The sequence below is a fragment of the Clavelina lepadiformis genome, chromosome 4, assembly GCF_947623445.1.
Source record: "Clavelina lepadiformis chromosome 4, kaClaLepa1.1, whole genome shotgun sequence".
NCBI classification, from domain to species: domain Eukaryota; kingdom Metazoa; phylum Chordata; class Ascidiacea; order Aplousobranchia; family Clavelinidae; genus Clavelina; species Clavelina lepadiformis.
In genome coordinates this window covers 7,310,173-7,324,084 of record NC_135243.1, presented here as the reverse complement: position 1 = coordinate 7,324,084, position 13,912 = coordinate 7,310,173, and the positions used below count along the sequence as shown (strand labels likewise).

The following is a 13,912-nucleotide window of genomic DNA, read 5'->3' as shown; positions in this document are numbered from 1 at the left end:
CGGCGATTCTTGATTCTTATTTCCAACATCAAAAGCTATATGTGTGCACGTTTTTGGACGCTGGAAGTGACAAGAAACCTTCGTTTGTTGGTGGAACACAGGGTTAGCTTATATCCTTTATGACTTTTGTAGCAAATGAATGCAATGTTGTCCAGTCGGCAGTACGACGAAAACGTGATATGAGCGATCTCTGCTTATATTATTCTATGTAGATTTCGGTTGCAAAGCCGGCCAAAACCGTTAAAATGTCCAGACATAGAAATTAAAAACGTCGCGAAAAACGTTTTTTACATTTCCAGACACCGTTTAAATTCTAAAGGTCGTAACTCGAAATAGTCATCTCGTAATATCTATAGATATTCTTTTTTGTTTTTGAACTGGACCCAGAATTATGTTCCATTACTATACGAGGTCGTCCAGTATTTTTCACTGAGCAGAACGCAACGGTTTATAACATGCATAACGTTTTATTAATTAGGTGGTTATCTAGCTACGTCAGGTTGCACCTTTACGGCCCGTTTAAATACCTCGACATTCCGTCGAGTGGCGCTTTCAACCTTTAAGCTTAATATCAACCGAATGAGATGTACTTTGTGCACACGGAGTTATGTTCAATACACAAACCCTATTAACTGATGCATTTTGTGTTTGCTTACTTTAGGACAGTGGATTTCAATTTGGGGCTCATTAACCACTAATGGGTCTCATTTTGCAGTCTATGCGGATAATGTTCTTTTCGCGGTGGGCAGGACACATCGTGAACGGTTTCAAAAATTTTTAAATTGCCCCTTCGTAATTCTACTTTTAAAAGAATATAGTAATTATGTTCCTAAGCCGAAAATAGCCGATCCACCACATTTTAAAAAGCTAGCCGCCACAACGGACCTTGAAATGAATTTGGAATCTTTGATTTAAGATGAAAAACCAGAGTGCTGCGATTTGCTGAGAGCGCGACTTCTTGCGAAGGTTAATGGGTTTGTAATTTTTCCTTTATGGTTTGGTTTTACAGTCGGCACCTAACTCTGTTCGATTTTGGGAATTTTCAAGTTATTATTGATGATATAAAATCACACATAAATGCTTTAGTAGAAATTTTGCAACCAAACAATGTTGCAGTAGAAAAGAGACATCTTCAAGTACAACTCGCAAACAGTTGTAAGTTTAGTTGTTACAAACCATCATCTAATAGTATTCGTTACACTTTCAATGTACACTCAAGGAGGCACTCCAGATAGCACGGATAAATTATTACTAATTCATTGAGGCAATCATTAGTAATAATTGTCACTAAGTAGGTCGGTACGCAGCACACCACGCAAAATTCTATTCGCGTTCAATCACGAATTTTACGACCTAAAACAGCAACATTATCGTCTACATAAATACATCTGAAACTATTCCTGTAATTTTCAGGCCGTGACTTGTAACAACAGGTACGCACTGACACGCTTTTACACTCACTTGAACTGCAGATATTGTTTTAGTTTGTTGGACTTTAGGGCCTTCTATTTCGGGATTCTGCATGAGGTTAATATACAGAGATATGCCGTATATTGCATGATCGGTTTAGTTACGTAAAAAAAAATGTTTATAATTTTTTATAAGCTTATGCAATGACGCTGTATATTATGGCGGTTTGTACACGTCGTACCGAACTTACAGAGTCGGCACGCGATTTGCACCACAGGTATTCGTACTAGAGAGGACCATAAATATTATTATAACATGTATTTCTAGTTCATTGCGCTTATAAAAATCGCGGTGCTATACCGTTGCGCAATCCAAAATCTTTTGCGCACGCACACAACATAGCTGCATGTTTCAATCATGAATAATCGGTTGCTAATCAGGTCAAACTTAAATTAATACTTTAAGCCCTTCCACACGAGAAAAATATTCGTATATCATTGTCACCTTTAAGTCCAGCGGTTTCTTAGAATTACGTTGATTGATCGCCATGCTACTATGCTTTTAATCAAACCATTTGCATTCGTGTTGTACTTCAGGATTAAAAATGTACCAAAAGTCTCTAAAATACTTCTGTTGCTATAGTGCGAAAGCTAATGCTGTATTGTAATGAACCGTTTAAACTGGTGCGATTTGGAACAACTTAAATTTCGCGGTTTCTTGTTTTAAACATGCAGATAAATATCCCGGTTTGACGATAAGAAAACAAAAATAAAAAAGTGACGCGTCTGCAGACATCTCTCAAACGACGCAGACGTTGAACTTTTTACCCCGCAAATGCAAATCGAAATTACTGTGCCTGGTTTTCTGTGCCTGTGTTGGAAAAAAACTTTTGAAGAAGTGCACAGCTGCAAAATGATCTCCGGCGCTTAAATGAAGAAAAAGTCATCTGTTGTTTGTGCATATGTTTGATGAAAATCTCCAACACAGGGAAGTTTACGTCGCAGATTCTTAGAAGAATCTAATAAAATCCAGATTCTATAATCCTCAAAATAGCCTCAACCAATATTTGCTGAGAAGATTTAAAAGCCAGTAACTATTGCCTTTAATTGTTATCTTGATCAAATAGCGATCATATACACGGGTAAATTGCATTATTGGTTACCCGAAAGGCTTGTGTGATTCACTCTTGTAGTCGTCTTCAGGCCTGTGTCAGCTTCATAATACTTTGTGCATATATCCTGCCAAATCTTGTTTTGATTACATCAGGCTTGTGCGTGGCATTATTCATCAAATTATCACCCTCTAATGCACACCGGTGATCTATCGAGATTGTTGATGGGAAACTTGACGATGACATTTTGAGAAGTGACAGGCTCTTTGATAACGACCAACACGGCTTATTGTTTCAAGTGTTCAACTTAATTGTAGCTTTGCCTTGATCAACGATCATAAGAAAACACGCACTTTCGAGCATGTTTTCCCATTTTCTCAGCCCTGTAGCCCTCGATGTACGTAAATTGTCCCCGATAAAGCTTTGAAACAATGTTAATTTGCTTGCAAGGGGATTTTTGTCAGTTTCTGGCCAATTTGGTAATGAATTCTGGCCGCATAAAAATAAAAAGATCACGGTCTGGCATGTTTGGAGCGATATATCATCGCCATAACAATAAACGCAGTCATTTGAAATATACTGCTCAGCGTATTTTCATTTGCTAAACCGTATAATTACATTTGATCTTGTTACTAACCAGTAATCGGCGTTTGAGAGGTGAAATGCAGGCAATGGAACATTACAGACAGTATCTGTGGCTATTTAGTTAGAGCTGTTAATTTCACTTGCCAAATATTTTTGTTTTGTTGTTTATAAAATTGGAGACCGTACAGCATACCATCAGCATTCCGTTGTCGTCATAATCGTGACCTAAAAAATTACTAGAAAATGACACAGCACTTAATCTTTTGAAGTTATGTTAAAGGTTAATTGCGTATCCAGTCCCAAGTCTACGAATCCTGGCCACCCAACACAACATTTTGCTCTCGCTAAGCGTTTTAATGTCTTGGAAAACGACGCCAAGTGCGTCAAAGGAACATAAAAAGGAAACCAAGCATATTTATCCTCAGGCGAAATAGCTGGGATAGAAAGGCCATGATTTCTTAGTCTGTTTGAAAACACTGAAAAGGCCGAAAAGCTGCATTCGGTTTGCAATACTCCACACCTTGTGCGAGTATTGCTAGTATTGTTTCGTTCGTTTCTACGGTCATTTCAATGTACTGCTAGTAATAGGATTCAAACAAGATTTCCATACTTTTGACCTGGGCTTAGTGCTCTGTCTTGGTTAGTTTTTGACATTTTAAATGTCTCTCTAAAGCAGTAATCGTGTTTTTCATGAAGCAGCGGTTTTGTTAGTTTATTTTGATATCTAATCATAAACGAGTGAACATGTTTCTAATCATATCTGGTGGTTTTGTGTTAAAGGTTAGAGCTTTAGGCTTTATCACTAGGCCGAAGCCACCAAGTTCTTTAATGAAATTGTAACGAATTTTATGCCATCTAAGAGATTTTTGCTACGAATATGTTACATAAGCGTGCTACGGCTTGGATTTAGGTTGGTTGCAGCTCAAAACTTACTACATGTCGTGACTGGTGTTCGTACCTCGTGACAGTTTGTGAAAACCGAAGCGACCGGTTTGGTTTTAGATAGAAGACACAATTTCAAGAAACGTTGCATTCTCACTTGCTCCATTAAAATTTCACGAAAAAAAAATACAAAACTTCAAGTGTATTCAACACCCGCCGCTAAAATTTGCCACTTGGTCTCTAGAGTTCACGACTTGTATAGAAAATTAGCAAATCGCTTACAACGCTTCATTATTCGTGAAAGCTGCAATTTTCCACAAATGACGTCATGTTGTCGGACGGTTTGTGAAGTGGATATCGACCGCAATTGCGCACTCACACGAATTCCAATGTCCCTTTGCAGTTGGTTGCGTTGTGTGAATTGCTGTCCGCTTTTTAATAGCTGCGTTTTATCACTGAGATTTACAATTTTATTTCAAATCACATTTTTGTTATTTCGATGGTTTCCTTATATCCAATATTCCAAAAACGCCGTCTCCTGATTTTCATGCTGCACGATATGGACTGCGATTGCATTTGTTACAGCGCAATTATATTTCGACGTTAAATGCTACCTTCACTTTGATTGACATCCGAGCATTGTTCTTGAGACTGGCCACAACAGGTACAATATCCTGACTTGCCATTTATTGCATCTTGTAACTGATTTGAGTTTTTGGAGTGAAATGCGGTCTAACGCTGCAACAGTTATGTTTTGTTTTGAAATAGTTAGATCAGTATTTTCTGTTTGTGTATGTACATGAGCGTTGTTTTGAGAAAATTAAGTATTTTTAACGCTACTTAAAATTTCAAAGCTTCAGCTTGTAGGCGTATCCCAAAGAGAGAAAAAACTAGTAATAAATTCCCAAGTTAACATTAATAAGCTCTTATGATGATTACAAAATCGGTTTTAGGCTCCACATGACCTATGACATTTCCAGATAATTGTTATTAACATTATTACTAGGTATAGTCTGTTATTTTTGGACATTCCAAATGCTGAAGTCACTCGTAATTTCAACCACACTGTCCGACCGTTTGAGTAATGTTCTATTTTGAGGATGCCCTCACATGGTCAACATTCCAAACTGATCTAAAACCCGGTTGTTTGCTTATTTTTTCAGGCATATACGAGCAATATTTATGATGGAATGTTTCCTGTAATATGTAATCGGTTCCGTAATCTATGTCTACGTGCCAAAGTTTACCAGTCCACTTCTTCCAGTTTCAAGAACTTTCGGGCGTGTTACTATTAGTAATAATGTAAATTTGGTTAAATGTAGAATTTCTCTAAAGTCTGAGATGACAGTACGTATGACGCGATTCAAATTACTATTGCAGCATGTGTTCAATGCTGCAATTAGGGCTGTGAAAACCTTAATAAGGTGAGATTTTATCACTGTTATATGATAGGATGTGTGATTTGTTGTGCAAATACCCTTCCTAAAATATACAACACATTAGTCTTGTTTGGATTCTTAGCAACCTATTGCTCCGATAAATAATTGTCTCTGCCATTCTTGACACGCAAGTTGCGTGCTTGCGTCGTCGCGTGCCCTTAACCAAGTCTCTAGCATCCGGTATACCTTTTTTTGTGTGGTCACTGGTCAGCTTTCGTGTCTACAATCACGCGGTAACTCTTCTTAGGGTATGCCTTTTGCGTTCGTTGTTGCACATCAATACCAAGAAAGTATAAATAAAACATGCGCCTTGCAGCTGTACGCCCGAATGTGGCGAGATATTTGCCAAGATTTTAAAATAATGATTATCTTTTGTTTTTGCCACCTCTAAATCTAAACCTTTCTGGGCACGCATTTCCGGCGCCCCCATTTCCGGTCCACGCGATACCCACCAATAAGCGTGTGAGTTAAATGTTGTAGCCGTGACGTCAAGTGTCCACTTCGTTCGAAATGGACAATGGTGTGAAATGTCATAAACAACATGTCGCTTTAATGGTCTTTTATGAGCATCCGGTGGGGACGCAGATGCCAAAACAATAATTTATCACACACGACAGGGGCACTTATCACGTTTGTTTGCTGCACGTTGTCACGTAACAATTTTCCCAATCTTTTGTTACGTCAAACTTGTTTTCTCAAACCCACACGCAAATGGACATGTTATTCACCAATTATGGTCTACGATAAATAACCAATGAGGTTTCAAATTGACCTGTTGTAGGATAATAACAGCTATTATTTGCGTTATCTGTAGTAACTTAATACGGTTTCAATAACCAACTAAGGATATGGTTTTTAGAATTCGTAACAAGTTTCGCGACATCTGTATGTAGTTCACAGCCATAATCCGAAATTAAATTTGGCAATGAAGAATGTTAAATGAAAACCGCTTATAATTATATCGGTTATTTTGTGATTTAGCCGTATACTTATATATTGCCCAAACACGGTGATTTAATTGTCGACTTAATTTCTACGAGTTTTGACTAGCAAGTATTTCAACAGTTGTAACTTGTAAGCCGAAGATAATGTCAATGCCTCGATTTATACCGCAGATAAGGCTTCGGTGTAGTCATCAGCTCGAAGTTCGCTGCTCCGAGTGTAAACACGATGGTTTTAACAGCCGTAAATAAGTTAAAAACCTTTTGCGGTTTTGGATGGTTAGCACGCGATTGAAATGACTTGCTTTTTAAAAAACATGCTTCTCGACGACAGTCTAATCATCTTTGATGATGATTTTAGAAAGAATTTTTAATAAAACTAACGAAATGTGGATCGACCGGCATATTCGAAAGAACATTTCTCACTTACTGACTCATTGTATTGCCCATGACGAATTTATAAACGTCAATTTCGCGTGATTAAGAAACAATAAGTTAATACCTTTCACAACCACTGAATAAGATATTTTGGTGGCGCGAGGCGACAGCCACGCGGTGTACACAAATATGTTTATCGGGTGCGAAGCCACGCCAATCGATAGACGATTACGTAGTCTTTAATCCTGTCCTGGAAACTAATTTGGTAACCAAGTATAGCCTAATGCCCGTGACAATGAGACATGTAGGTGTGACTTTGCCAATAAGCTGCTTTGTATGAAGACAAGCTGTTGCCAATTACCATATTAAGCAATGGGTAGGTGTCCATATTCGTATTTGTTCAAACTTTTGATTGTTTCGTCACTTAGCATCAAGTGTAGTCATTTCTAAGTGCTAGCTATGTACGCTAGTTTTATGCGTTAATTATAATTATAATAATTATTCGTTGACTGTGTTGTTACACATTTGATATTTTAATTCTACGTCGCACTCAAAACATTTTCTCTTTGGTTTGATTTACATTTCAGAGTGAAAAGTTACTGGCGCTAATTTTTGACAGTTGATCTTCAAAATAAACTCAGATTTGATGTTCACAGTTTTTGCCGCCTGGCTCTTCGAGGCACGCTTATTTGGTCGCAGATAATGTGCTGGTCAGCGTTTTACGAAGTTTTACGCTGATTACTGTTGACTTTAATTTGTCAAAAATCGCTTTATCGAAAAAGTGGCATTTTCATTACTGTAACCAATTCTCGGTAATAATTTATGACATTTCATTGAGACATTTAAAACGTAAAAATCCCTTGGTAAAGCAAAGGTACGACCTACTCGTTACATATGGCCTTTGTATAGGGTTGCGTGACAACTGATCAAAACTATCTTGGACATTTCCCCGTAAATTTGGCATCGAAATTATGCCAACTCGAAAAGCATGTTTATTTGCGGCCAAAGAAAATTAATAAGTTATCGAGTTAATAGCTAAAGCGTCAATCACCAACCACAGCGTTTAAATATGAAGCAAACGTGCCAAAAGCAAACAGGGTGGTAATGGATAGGTTGTTTCTTTCTATTGATGACATTTTCAAAATGAAATCTTCGTGCAAACGGAGACGAACGGTCTGATAGAAAATACGTGACTTGATTTTGCAATCAACACCCTGATCACTCATAATTACCGCTACAATAAAAACAAGCAAAATCTCCCTCCAGTTATGGTCTCATAAGTCCCTGCATTTTCCCAATTATCATACTCCCTGCTGCGATTAAAACGTGCTACGTAATGACGTCACAATCCGGCTCATGTGAAACTACAATCACGAAAGGCACGTGACGCGCAGCTTAGGAAGAAAAAATTTACGTGAGAAAAAAATGCCACCGGGCTGCCTGTTCGCTTATAAAAGCTCCAAATCGGGTTCAAGAATTCAGAGAGTTTTAAAGCAACGAAGATTACATGATTTAAAAAACACTCAGTTTGACTACTTTTCCTTGAAGAAGATTATCTTCAGAAGATTGACTTTACTTTTGAGAAGAAGATGAAGATTTTAGCGATTTTTACAATTTTTGCTCTCTTCGCAGCTTCAGTTGACGGTATGAGATTGATGCTTTGGCTTAGTGCAAACTATTGTAACATTAATGTTTTTGTTAATTTTTAAAAAATAGTTCTACTATTTGCAAATTAACAATTTGTTATTTTTAAAACTATAGTTTTTAATGCGAGGATTTCACTTACGGCTAAATGTTAATATCATATAAATAGTTTTGTTTTAAGAATAATAAGTTTGATTAACAGTAGGTTATGTAACGCTTTCATAATCAACCATTCCCACGACGTTCAGATGAAAAATTTCATCGCATTCATTAATTTAAATCCGACGCAACTAATCTTCAGCTAAAACGTTTATAATTGCTTAAGAGTATCTTGAAAAACACGAAAATCCTCTTAAAACTCGAAAATAATCCGCAAAAATATTCCAACTTGAGTGTTTTTAAATTACAGGTTTGAGCTGCTGGGTCTGTGAGAACGCCCCGTCTAATGACGTTTGCCAATTACTCGGTCGATTACAAGAATGTCTGCCCAACGAGGTAGGTTGAAAATAGTTTCCGATGGGCGAGGTCGAGTCCAGTGCCGGGCATGGAACCGGGCCGGCCGTACCAACCTGCTGTCGTAGAAATTACATTAATAGCAATACGTGCAGCTGTGTTTGGTTCTTTATAATCTCGCGTGATCTATCGGTTGATAATTTGGAGTTCTTTTTATAGAACGCTTGTCAGAATGAAGTGAGGACTGGTGACGACGGCATCAGAATCACAAAACGTTGTAAACAGGCCTTGGCTTGCCAGAATAATTTCTTACAGGTAATTTTTTTGACTCGTTTTAACTTAACGTCTAGGTAAAGAAAAAGATTTATGATTATTCTATAACTTGGTATCACACTTCTATGTTTTCAACCGAATGTGCGAAACTTAAGGGAAAAAATACAGCTAAATAGGTAAATATTTATGTAAATTATTAACAAAAACTGCATCTACAGAACAACCGACCGGCTTGGTATCCGACCCAATGCAATACTGAAATGCCAAGCTCAGTGTGCAGATGCTGTTGCAACACAACGAATTGTAATTGGCCTAACGCTGACTGCAGCAATGGACGTAAGTAAATAAGGAAACAAGCAAACGATTACGACACCGCAACCGCTGCTTTGTTATGGCGTAATAGAATAGAAAACACGATTACGAATGGTGTAAGCTTTTCTAATTTTAATCTTCGATTTTAGTTCCAGTTGAGGCTGTGGAGCCAGACGAAGTTACATGCGAAGCGCTTCCAACGCCAACAAATGGTATCAAAGCATGCACAAATGCGGACGGGGAACCGCAATCAGACTCCGAGTCCGAAATTGGAACAGTGTGCGAGTTTTCGTGCGTTGAAGGTACTTAAACGGGACTTGAAAGCTCAAAAAACGTGCAATGACCACGTTTGTGCAAAGTTGTGCGTTTTTTAAACTAGGAGGTAAATAACCGACCAAATACGCCGTGTTTGCGTTTAGCAAGTTTTCTTCGTCATACGCAGGTTACAATCTATTGGGTGAAACGAGCAGTGAATGCGTTAGCACATCGGATACCACAGCTGCGTTCAACGACCCTGCCCCACTCTGCTTACCAAGTGAGTTAACTTCAGCGGCAAAATCCCCAGTATTTAGTATTAAGCTATTCCGGATGTTCTCAATCTAATCTTTTCTCCTCATCAGGACCCGCTGATATCTTCGTACCGCCCCCACCATGCAAACTTCTCGAAACTCCTAAATTTGGCTCCCAAGTTTGTGATCCGGAAGTTCTGGAGGAGTCGGTGGAGGTTGGAACTCGATGCTACTTTGATTGCGACGAAGGTTGGTATTGTTTGTAGGTTAATATCGCTCTATATAATAACCTTGTACTAGTTATGCTATTAACTTATGTTAACTATTAACTGTTATTTGAGGCAACATGTCGGTTAACATCCCGACTTTGAACTTTATTATCATCCATTCATTTAATATATTTGATTATTTTCTAGGTTATATGTTGGACGGATCAAAGGACTCCACCTGCGTCCACTATGCTGATGTAAAATTTTCCAGATTCGATGAGGAAGCTCCCATTTGTGTCCCAAGGTATTGCACGCTTCCTCCTCTTTCGGACTTTGGATTGAGACATTGCAACGGAGCGGAGGTTGACGGTGCAGTCGAAGTTGAAACGCAATGCCGATACGACTGTCAAGAAGGTAGGTTTGATTACGTCACAATGACCTTCTCATTGCGTAATTGTAGCAGTGGATATCAGTGCAGTAGACTCACAACTTTTACTTTTATAGGTTACTTGCTTGACGGAGACGAAGATGCTGAGTGTGTTTACGATTCCTTGGCTAAGGCCCCGAGGTTCAACAGAGCTCCACCTACTTGTGTCCGTAAGTTCAACTAGAGAAGACACTGTTCTTAGATATTTTGCACATTCTCTCTCAGTATTACCAGTTAAACTGGTTATATATGTTAAACTTTGCTAGATCGCAGTATTCTAGCCGCGCTGTTTGTGATTTGTTAAGACTTCGCGGTTAAGATTAAGGTTAAATACCTGGCTCAGCTGCTGTAACGTCGTATAGTGGTTAACTGGTACCGCCCAGCACAATCTTAAAGGAAACTTTAACACGGGCGTATTATCTAAATATCAAAACATTTTTTCTTGCAGGCGACAACCTTTGTGACGACTTTGGCAAGGTAGACGGCGGGGAGGTGACATGTACTAACGATTACGAAATCGGATCACGGTGTACGGTTGAATGCGACGAAGGCAGACGTCTTTTTCCCGACAACAGAACCGAAATCACTTGCATGGAAGACACAATGTGGAACTCGATGCCAGCTTGTTGCGTCCGTAAGTAATTTTGCCAACTTTCAAAAGACTGTTGAACTGCGAGTTTTATTTGGCTATTTTACGGTAGTTTTATGGGGATCACGTCAATTGACCGTGAACAAATTCACCGGCGACAATTGGTCGTGGTCAACTGACCGGCAACAAATTGGCCGGCGACACAAATCAACCGCTACGCATTTTATTTTTATTTTTTACGCAAATTAGCATTGTTGTTTATTCAAATTATATGATTTAAGTGATAATATGATTTAAGGTCAGTTGGTTCTAGGTAAATTTGCGTCACGGTCAGTTGTCCCCCGGTCAGTTGTCCCCGGTGAGTTTGTTCGCGGTCATTTTCCCACGGTTAATTGTCGTGGAACCAGTTTTATGCTTGTTTTAAAAATGGATTGAAATGTGAGATTTTCTTTTGCAGGTCATTGTCCCGTTACAGTCATGGACCTCGCTATTGTGCTTGATTCTTCTGGTTCTATTGGTGCCGCGAACTGGGACAGGCTTTTGAAATTTGTCCGAGATTTTCTAAGGTAAATCTGTTTCCAGTGAATTTTCCTTTGCATTCAAAATCGCAGATAAACTTATTAATGCGGTTTATTATTTTTACATGGTTTTGTTTCTCTCTGAATCATATAGTTTGTTTCTAGTGCTTGCAGAAATTAAATAGTTTGTAATGCTAAGTTTTTTGTGAACTGTACAGAGAGGTTGAAATTGGTGACGGAGCCGCAAGGGTGTCTGTGATATCTTACAGCAAAGATGTCGACCTAAAATCGAAAATATTATTCAACAAATTCCTTAATCGTCAAAAGCAATTGATCAAAAATATCAACAACGTCCGGTTCCAGTGGCAAGCAGAAAGTAAGCTGAATGAATGAAATTATTCATTCGTTGAATTTATTGAAAGTTAAAACTTATCAAATGAGTGATGATGTGTTGATAATATTAACATCTGGATGTTGTGGTCTGGTTATATGGACGATGGATTGTTAACTGTTAATAGTTAAGAAGATACAAAAATCTCTCAAACTGTGTTATTCTAAATCAGTTTAAATTTTCAAAAACAACCAACCTTAGCACTGCAAAAAACAATCTCTCTTGACCTACATAACATGTCCATAGAGACCACAACGTCACTGTACCGAACATAACATCCTAGGAAGTTCTGCTTTGCATATTTTTAAAACATCCTTTTTCTCTTTTCAGCAACCAACACAGGGAAAGCACTCGATTACGTCAATTTCGAAATTTTTAAACGTAGAAATGGAGAACGCCGTAAAGCAAAGAACGTTGTTCTAGTCATCACCGACGGTCGGGCAACTGATGACGTTTTGGGACCAGCCAAGAAGTTGCGAGAAAAAGCCACGGTAAAGATATAAGTTTAGACCGACAACGTTTAATGCATCCTCGAAACAACGAGTCATTTATATAAATAACGCACATTTCCATTAACTACAGATTGTAATACTCAGAAACCGCCGTTAGCTCTTTCTAAATGAACTGAAACTAAACGGGAAATTCCTTCAAGGCGTTTGCTGTGGTATTTATATTAAGACTTGGTTTAACCCTATACACGTTTCCTGTTAGATCTTCGCGCTGGGTATCGAACCGGATTCCAACTTTGATTACGTCGATTTGGACGAACTTCGGGAAGTGGCCGGCTCCTTCAAAAACGTGATGTTCGTCCGAAGAGGATACGAAGGACTGACCAAGGAAATCGCGGACCATGTGATGAAGCATCTTTGCGACACTCCCAACTGTGGAGAGGAAACAGACGATTTTCAAGAAGTCGTGCGCTTGCACATCCCTTAAATTTGGTGCCAGTTGACTTTAGCTGCGTCCTCCTGGGAAAAACGATCCCTTGCTTTCTCGCCAAAATATTTCACGCAAGGCTTATAATGTTCTGGAAACATTATTTCTTATATTTCGCTTGTCGTTACCGCAGAGTGCTCGACACTGTGCCATAGTAAAACGCTTAAAGTGTAACCCTGCATTATGGCGCTTTTCCTTTTCCGTTGTACTCGGTTTCTTCAGTTATTGCATATTTTTTCAAGGTGTTTTATCTTGACGCCCTTAACCTAACCCATCGTAGTCAAGTTGTTCTAAGGGTAGTTCGTATCCTATAACTTATGAATCATGTTTTATCTTATAATGTTTTTTGCTTTGTTCCTTTTATCTTGTGTCACTTATTTAATTTCGACATGCGCGCTTCACACATTGCGTAAATACACCACTCAGAAAGAAAAACTGCTTGTTCAATTTACTGTAGAAAACTAGGAATGTCTCTTATCAGTTTGCAGAGTGCCTGCTATGAATCATCTCTGGTATAATGCCTAAAACTTATATATATAACTTACATCTTTTGAAATTTATCTGAAAAATCAAAATACTTTTTGTATATCTTGATAATTTCATTGAAATTATTCATGATCTTATGAGGACTATGGTAGTTTATAGCTGCAAAAATGCAAGAATAGACCTACGTTTATTTTATAAATATTGTGCACTTTCCACGACAATACAAGACCAGGACTGAACCGGTACCAGGACCGGTAGTTTTGCTAGTTTTTATTTTAGTATATTGTTAGTTTTTATTTTATATATATTATCATTCTGAATGATGAAACACATTATCCTTAAAGGGCTGTAATACCATTTTAAACAGTTTTGAAACGGCGACTTGGCGATTGTGACGAAGGTTGCATAAATAGTTCCGG

General features: G+C 38.3%; 1 protein-coding gene across 1 annotated transcript; it reads left to right on the top strand.

The window, feature by feature from the left end:
* Positions 1-8,223: 8,223 nt before the first annotated feature.
* Positions 8,224-13,442, top strand: LOC143452705 (E-selectin-like). The gene is made up of 14 exons (XM_076953757.1): positions 8,224-8,390; positions 8,800-8,885; positions 9,063-9,158; positions 9,335-9,452; positions 9,578-9,730; positions 9,871-9,963; positions 10,049-10,186; positions 10,354-10,560; positions 10,651-10,743; positions 11,022-11,207; positions 11,620-11,728; positions 11,899-12,056; positions 12,402-12,562; positions 12,783-13,442. Exons 1-14 carry the CDS (start codon positions 8,336-8,338, stop codon positions 13,005-13,007), a joined length of 1,878 nt encoding a protein of 625 aa, XP_076809872.1. The 5' UTR covers positions 8,224-8,335; the 3' UTR covers positions 13,008-13,442.
* Positions 13,443-13,912: the final 470 nt, after the last annotated feature.